Genomic DNA, 9,062 nt, shown 5'->3' on the forward strand with positions numbered 1-9,062 from the left:
TATATTTTTTTTCGCTATTAGAATAATATAATTGGATATTTCATCCATTTTTGTACAATCGTCATTTCCAAGTCATTTTTACTCTTCATTCAGATCAATACTGGAGCAGTTTTTTTGTTTTGTTTTTGTTTTTTTCAATTTTCCATGAAGTTATTCTCCAAGTCCCCCAAAAAGAGATTTGAAAAAATACAATACCATGAATTATAACTACAATGAGTTTTTTTCTCATTCGAAGAATATATCTTTACTCTATTCGTAGTTAATTAGCTTTTAATTGAGCATATAAATCTGGAGTACACCAAACAATTAACATTGATGCCTTTTTTTAATTAAAAAAAAATCCATTTCGTCGTGTTATTGCTTTCCTAGCTTTTAAAGTAACTGTGATGTTAGCGACATAAAATTTGTCATTCCAAAAGAGTGGTGCCACAAGTACCTTTTGCGCTTCTATTAACAGAATTTGTTTTATGAAATTCACGTACACCCGAAATACATACTCCCAGCATGTATTACTGTACTACATTCAGTATTCACCAATTTTCTTGGTCCATATAGATCGAATAAATCAATTTCTGGGCATTTTACAGAGAGCTTTTTTCTTCTACTTAGGTGTTCCTGTGAACAATATCACAACCACTGCCATTTTTAGAGCCTGTGTATATTTCTTTATATTTGGGATACCTGATCCTCCTTACGCACCGTTACATACAGCATGTTGTCTTTTGTTCCTCGTGGCTTTCTTTACAGGGATTTTTTTTTGCATGCCACGTTAAATCGTTCTCATCTTCGTGAAATGCTGTTCACATGTCTTTATTGTTTCTTACAATTTCGTTGTCTGCTCAAACTGTTTTACACTCTTTCTGTTCACTGAATCATTATTGTCCAACGCTGATAGCTGGCAATTTGACATCAAAACAAAACAAAGCACGAGCTTCATAATACCATGAAGCACACTCTTCGAACATCCATCTTTAGTACTGTATTATGGAAGACCAGTACAGCATAGGAAAGAAAGACGTTTTTACAGTCCTTCATTTCTGCACCTGATATATAAACCTTCAGTGTCGTTCGGGAATAAAGATGGAATGATGAACATGATGTTCGATTTTTCATAAGTACCAGCAGTTGGTGAAACAAAAGATTACTTCAGCAACCTACACACTGACATGCTCAATAAATCAAGGAGGGTTTCCGTTGTTTTCTTCGCACCTACTACTCTGATGCTGTAAATCACGTTAGATGTTTATGATCGTGTATGACAACATCAAATAAATCATTCAGGTCCATGCGTACAATAGTCTATGCCTGCATGTGTGTGTGTGTGTGTGTGTGTGTGTGTGTGTGTTTGTGCGTGCGTGTGTGTGTGTGTGTGTTTACACGTGTGTGTGTGTGTGTGTGTGTGTGTGTGTGTGTGTTATGGGAGTGGTGGTGGTGGATTTGTGACTGTTTTCCATTTCTACACAACCCATCACTCCTCTATCTATTTTAGATAATTCGAAACCAAGTTAAGTTTGAAAGGCATATTTCCTCTGGCGTCAGTATGCGTCTCATTAAAAACGGTTTTCACATTCTTACCTATACATAAACCACAGGGTCTGGTCGTGTCCGCTTGTGATTTGAAGGAAAATCAGTATATTTTCTGTGTCCCCGCCACCACCTCCGCATCAATATAGCACAACAGCCTGCCAAGAATGGGTTAAATGGATTTCCATAAAACAATCTTTCACCCTCTATGTTTTTTGTTAGATGCCTGGAATCACTGAGTACGTGAGCAGTATGTCGAGCATTGTGTGACGTACTTTGAGGTAACGTTTGGGATCCTAGGAGTTAATTGAAGTCAGCGACTGAGGGCGAATATGATAGTTGTGATAGTCCATTTCCCGTTTTGTTTGTTAGTCTCGCGTTCTTTGTTAGCTGTTCTGTTATGTGTTGATTATAAATCTTTTAGACGCTGTCTTAGTTTTGTTATCCGCATTTCTTGCGTTGGATATTAGTGATGAATTATATTATTTGGCAGCTGAATTTGTGGCATATTAAAACTCAAACCAATTTCCGAGGAGTTGTATCATGACACAAATTCTGTTCTGAGCAAGCTGATGTGAAAATGTTACTATGCCAGTAACTGAAGTGGTTTCAAATGAGAGATATTAACATTTGTACACCGTATTGCTACTCCATCTAGAGCTGGTTGGGGAAGAAAAGTAACCAATCTTACAGCTTTAGCTATTACACCATCAGAAGACATTTCCGGAAGAACTCAAAATGGTGAGAAGTGCTGATGAAAATGATTCATGGGAACGACATTTAAAATAGGGTGAAAGGATGAGCTTAACCCTTGCATCACCACCTGTGTTCAAGCTGCTAAGATCTGCTAGCTGGCTAAGTCTGCACAGTACAGCAGAAAACGGGCTGTGCAGCAGAGCAGCCAGTGGGAATGTGGGGTACTCGTTTTTCCGCTGCCATGTGGCACGAACTCTTCTCCACTGTCATTGTCAGCAGCAAAATCATTTTTTGCCAAATGCCTTTTCATTAGACTTGCAGTTTGCTGTCTCGTATAGCGTGGTCTAAAGCGAGACTGCTGGTTACAATCTGAACTGGTTGAAGACCTCGCAATCGGTAGAATTAAGTTTTAAAATGCTGCTGAAAATCGCTCCAAACTGCACGAGAATTGGTTCAACAATGTGAAGGATGTTTCCGGTACATGTGGCAGTAAGTGCTGACTTAAATTTGGTGTTATTTGCTGAGTAGCGTAAGTTTGTTAACGCTAATGCTCAAGTCGCCGACCGGCGACAGCAGCGTTCTCCCTACAAGTCGCCATGCAGCGGCTGTGTTCTTGCTGCAAGTCGCCGAGAGGCGACTACAGCGACCAAAGGGTTTTAAAAGGAGAAATGAAGCTTACTTTTAGAAAGGGAATTGCAGAGAGAAGAGACCAGGGACACAGAAGGGGAAAGGCAGCTATAAAGAGATAAATCTGAACTGGAAGGTGGAAATTCAGACATAGAAGCTGGAATTAAAGAAAGGCAACTGGAGATTCAAGAACAATCCTTACAATTCCAACATGGAAGGAGTAATGTTGAGGAAAGGGTTCAGTCCAATATAGTTGGAAACTTACTTGGCTCAGTATGACAGGACTGCAAAATTGCAGAAATGGAATCCTGAACATTGGGGCATTGGGGCCCGGACATTTCTGAGGGGTAGAACTTTGGAGGTCTTCAGTAGACTGTCGGATGAAGATGCATCCATCTATGAGACCTTGAAGGTGGCTTTACTGCTTCGTTTCAGGCTGACAGCAGAAAGTTACCAGAAGCAACTGTAAGCCAACAGGAAAGAGGACACCAAAGGCTGCCATCAATTCGTAACAAAATGTCTGATAAACAGGAAACATATGAAGATCTTCGTGGCTTTGTTCTCAAGGAAGACTCATTGGAGTTCAGTGTGTTCATTTACGAATTAAAACCTGAAAGTGTGACAGTGACAGCCACGCTGGCTGAACAGAAAATGTGTGGAAGCTAACAGGTCAATAAAAGAGGGTTTCGAGTACAAAGACCTCCAAGTGCAATAAACACCAGTCTGGAGCTGCTCTTCTGGAAACACACCCATACAAATCTAAGCAGGTCTTGTGGGAAAAAAGACCTGGATTGCAAGGAACTGGAGTTTCAAGAATAAAGAAAAAATACAACACAAAAGCGGCGCTATGAGGAAAGGATTCGTTTTTATGTCCATGATCACGTTCCCCTCTGTGGTCCACTCTTCTTCTATGGGTTTTCTTTTTACCACCAGACTACGTTTCTCGCTTAGATAAAAGTCTTTTCGAACCCGATGATTCGAGCTTTGAAGACCATGTAACTGCATACATGTATACTGAATATATATGTACAATGTCTGTGTGTTTTCCGGCAATTCAGAGTGTGCTGAGTTTCAAAAAGCTTCACAAAGCACAACGAGCGTGTGCGCATGTGTGTTTGCGTATGTGTGTGACAGGTTGTTCAGTAGTAGAAAAAGATATGTTACACACACATGCACACACACTGCACTTATATCTGTCATGCATGTCAGTATTGTTTTTCATGCTTTGATGATTCGAAGGAAGAAAAGAAAAAGACAGTGGTAAAAGTCACTACCCAAGCACCAGGTTATGTTTGCGGCAACACAGTGAGTTGACTTTTATCACAAACTAAATAAAGGGGGTGGGGTTGGGGTTAGTGGATCCTTCCAAGTGATCTAAAAATAGATGGATAACTCATAGGCCAGGAGAGCTGAAGCCAACTGGACGCCATACTGAAACCCGTATCTGGCTGTTGGTAGTTTCTGAACTGTAACCGTGTATCTTCGATCAAATCGTGTCATGCTTGCCCCCACGACATGCCAAATGTTGTGACTAGATTGAAATCTGCCAATGGTTTATTCACCGAAGTCATTACAGGAAAACAGTGCAGTGACACGTAGCACAAACTTGCTGTGGAAGCACACACAGGAATGTCAGTTTAACTAACGCCGCGAGCGAGTGAAAGCTTGCCGTGAAGCAGTCATCGCAGCCAGCTGAGCGCTCGGCTAGATATATGAAGTTACTTCTTCACGCTGTACTGACACAACTAGCAAAATGGCTGTTTGAACACATCGATGGCTTCATTTTGCAACGGGACCAAAAGAAGGCATGCGCTATCCACCTTTTTTTTTTTTTTTTTTTTTTTTTTTTTTTTTTTTTTTAAAAAGATTAGTGGGTCCATCCCCCAAAGAGACCTGAAGCAAGAGTACCTCTCGCCTGTTTCTTTACAACTGCTGCACTTGTATCCACTGAACAGGGAATTGATCGTTTTTATGTCCACGATCACGTTCCCCTCTGTGCTCCACTCTTCTTCTATGGGTTTTCTTTTTACCACCAGACTAAGTTTCTCGCTTAGATAAAAGTCTTTTCGAACCCGATGATTCGAGCTTTGAAGACCATGTAACTGCATACATGTGTCAGGTCATTACAGTCCAAGATGCGGTTCTGAAACAGTCTCTGATGATTCTGCTGAAACCACAGATTTCTTCCTGCCTTTTGATTTCTTTTCTTTTATTCGAACTTATCCTTTGTTGAACACTTTGGAGACGGCATTTAATGGAACTTCAGAAAACGAAACACTTTGAGGCGACGAAGTGACATTCGGGTGCGCTCGGAGGGTGATCACACACACGCCATGCGCCTCGGCATGTGACAATTGGCCAATGAAATTGCTCGTCTCATTTTTCGACCTGGACCTCAAAGTAATGTTTTGTGCCATTGGATGGGACTGGGAGGAAGTGGTGACCACTTTTCAGGGCTTGTATGGATTAGGATACCCTCATTACCATGAAAAAATGATGTCAGAAAGTAGGTCTGGTCTCAAACTTTCGATTGAGCTGTAACATGGGTTGTTTTTTTGTTGTTGTTGCAGCAAAAAAGTTGGAACAATGGTTTGAACATTGACAATTTTGAGTTTTAGTTTCATCTTTTTGACGGTTTTTTTACGTACACCCACATGACTGAATGATTAATTCGTCATGAAAAACAACAAACAAAAAACAAAAACAAAAATTAAAAAACAAAAAACAAAGAACAAAACAAAACAAAAACAAACAAAAAAACACAAAACAAAACAAAACAAACAAACAAACAAACAAACAAAAAAACCCACAAAAAAACAAACAAACAAACAAAAACAACAACAACAACACCCACACACACTAATTTCATCAAGTGAAGCAAACAAAAGCGTTCTAGAGACAACAAATAAGGGTATTCCACCAAGAACACCCAAACGCCTTTTGGAACAATTTTTTTCACATTCTCGAATGCCATGCGCCACCTTAGACAATGTAATGGAAGATGAGTTTGGAACGTTAGCATGACTGGGAGTGATATCTTCCCACTTTGCTCTTCATTTAATGGAAGGTCCCACTAGATATTGTGGGATTTTCACCGTTTTAGTTGCTGTAGGCAACAACAACAACAACAAACAAAAAAAACCCCACATTACGGGACCTCTCCAAGTTCTGAAAAAGATGGCAGAAAGAGATACCACGAGACGACTTTCAAACATCTGCCCAGTAGGAGGTGGAGCTGAGGAATTGGCTTGAGCAGATGGAAAGTTTGTCTTGTAATAATTTGGAAAAAATTCCGTCAAATGCTATGCTCAGATCCCTGACAGAAGAGTGGTTAAAAAAATTGCTGTTGGATCCAATGCACTTCTACTCCACTGCAAAACTAATGTAAATTGGAGTTGGTTTGGAAGAGACCATTTGAAACCCAGGAGAAATCGGGAGAAAACGACTGTCACATGGAAATGGAAGGTAAGTCCAAGTTATACCACATACGCCTCTTCAACCAGTACATTGAAAACAACTGCTGGGATGCAAAGATCAAGCAGCTGAAATGGTCAGTCTGATAAAGGAGCAGAGGACGCAGAAAACTTTCTGCAAATGTTTTATTGTTCTATTTCTAGCTGAGAATGTGTTCAGCTCTGGCTTTTGTATTTCATTACGACAAAAAGCTGTTCTATTAAAATTTCTATGGGTTTCACTTGAGGTATTTGTAAATATTTTAAAGGCCTAAAGTTCTTCCCAGATATTCACCAAGATCGCGAACAACAAAGCAATGCCCCTCCCTTTTTTGATGTCCTAAAAGCTGCTTTTGATTTCTTTAGGAGGAACAGTTTGCGGTTCTTACACAGAATCAGATAATGTGGTTGTCGTGGTGACATCGCCATTGTCTGGGTATGCTGCACTGAAAAATAATTTGACTCACGACAGATCTCCACCTTTGTGGAAAAGTATATATGCTCCAGTCAGACACGTCATCATGATAAGTAGCAAGCAATCTTCCTCAATATGGTATATTTTCGTACATAGTCAATTCCATCTTAATGATTCTTCACTTGGCCAATTCAAAGAATGTAGAACTCACGAATGGAGCATCGAAGACTTTGCCCAAGTGTACAGAACTGCAAAGCTGACTTTAGAAGTTTTTTTTTCTCTTACAGAACCCTTACACTTTCAACTGTTTTTACATTCTTATCTTATGATAAAGCGCCAAAAAAGCTCTCCAGTGGTTTGTGGAACTGCTCTGTGGACCATTATTCAGGTTTTCAGCACCATGTGGTCTGTAACTTGAAGACGGAGTGTGAAGATGGACGGGATGAAACAGAACACTGTCCTTTCAGCAGTGCTGACTGTCAGGGTCTGATAGCAGTTTGTAACAGTTGCTTCACAATTGTTCGTGGATTGGACAGTGACGAGAAAGATATCAATAAAAGAGGAATCGAGTACTGTAATACCATAGGCGGTTCACTGACTTTACCGGCCTGTATGCTTGATAAGTATGATGTACTTCAAAATTTAACAAATATATATGGGCACGTGTTTGCAAGAAGTTTGACTGGCATTCGCTCCAACGATATGTCACTCCCTGTGATGTACAGACATGCCTGTGTTGAGAAAAGAGCTGTTCATTTTCACAATTTGATTTATTTTGCTAATGGGGTCATTCATAGTAGCAGTGAACAGAAATGTCACACCATCAGTTTCGACAATCTAGTTCTTTATGACTTGAACTGTGATGAGTGGGACGACGCATTCGGTGCAATGTGTAAAGTCAGTGTAAACAAGACAACAGAGAACTCACATCACCCAAAGACAGTGTTAACGTCCAGAATACAGCCATTGCTGCCCGCAAAAGAACTGTCAATAACTAAGTGCCTTGAAGGTCATGTGACACACACGTTTCTTCTATGTGGTTCTAACAAGTACATAATTTGTGGTCAAAATCACACCTCTTGTAAATTATTTGACCCAATGTCAGACTATGGTGTTTTGTATTCATCAGAACCTCGTTTACATTCCATTCCCACATACACGTGCAATGATGAAATCACCAGCTTTTCATATACTCTCGTTTGTGATTTTATTGATGATTGTCTTGATAAAAGTGATGAATCATTCTGTCAGCATCCCCTCTGTGTCAAATCATTTGCATGCATGAATGGCCAATGTGTATCCTTTGAAAATGTATGTGATCAAATGCCTGAGTGCCTGGATGAATCAGATGAAAAGGGATGTGCTTACGTTAGATCTGTACATGTATTGTTGCCATATTTTCCATCTCCTGCTTTCACCAGATTCGATGGCTTGGAACAGTTCATCTCAGTGAGGATGAATTCCAGCGAGTCCTGCCCTGACAGTCACTATCGTTGTCCTGGAGAGTTCAATGACTGTATGCCTGTGTACACGCGATGCAACGGAATGTACGACTGTAAAGGTCACGAAGATGAGGAAGGATGTGAGGAAATGAAATGTCCAGGATTTTTCATGTGCAGAGCTTCCACAATATGTGTGCACCATGACGATCTATGTGACGGCTGGCCCCACTGTCCAATGCACGATGATGAACTAGCCTGTGGTGTGACCTGTCCCGTAGAATGCCTTTGTCAAAGTTACACCTTTCTATGTCTTAAGCCGTTTTACGCAGTGCACTTCTCTTGGCTACGCTATCTGGACGCTACAGGTACTGGTATGTCACTGTCTGACGTGGGCAGCCACACCTACCTTGTACACCTGGTCCTTGCTCAGTGTTCTCTGACCCTCTTGACTTATGTGCAGTTGTTAAATCTAAAGTTTCTTGACATCAGTGGCAACATCTTGCAGCATGTCAACATCAGTTCTTTCCTTGCTTTGGATAATTTACAGACACTGGTGCTGTCAGACAATCCCCTGACCATTTTCCACAGCGGTATTCCCTCTGGAATTCAGTTAAAAGAACTGACATCCGTCGATCTGTCAAACACAAAAATCATCGCGTTTGATGGTGCAATCTTCTCGTCGTTTCCCCATATAAAGAAATTGAATTTATCTTTTACTTCCCTTCATGCCATTTCTCCTGGAGCATTTCAGTTCATACCACAATTAACTGAACTGTATCTGGACGGAAGCCCAGTGCAAACGTTCCCACCTGATATCTTCAAAGATCTTTCACACCTAAAGGTCATATCAACACAAAATTATAAGCTCTGTTGCAATGAGATACTCCCACATCGATTCGACAAATC

General features: G+C 40.5%; 1 protein-coding gene across 1 annotated transcript in view; it reads left to right on the forward strand.

Moving 5' to 3' along the window:
* The window catches only part of LOC143301777 (relaxin receptor 2-like), a 31,120-nt gene extending 22,481 nt beyond the window's left edge, over positions 1–8,639 (forward strand). The window contains exons 5-6 of the mRNA XM_076616167.1: positions 8,136–8,296; positions 8,617–8,639. Of these exons, the coding sequence (XP_076472282.1) occupies positions 8,136–8,296; positions 8,617–8,639 (184 nt within the window). The remainder of the gene's footprint in view (positions 1–8,135; positions 8,297–8,616) is intronic.
* Positions 8,640–9,062: the final 423 nt, after the last annotated feature.

Source organism: Babylonia areolata, chromosome 28 (assembly GCF_041734735.1).
Source record: "Babylonia areolata isolate BAREFJ2019XMU chromosome 28, ASM4173473v1, whole genome shotgun sequence".
Classification (NCBI taxonomy): domain Eukaryota; kingdom Metazoa; phylum Mollusca; class Gastropoda; order Neogastropoda; family Buccinidae; genus Babylonia; species Babylonia areolata.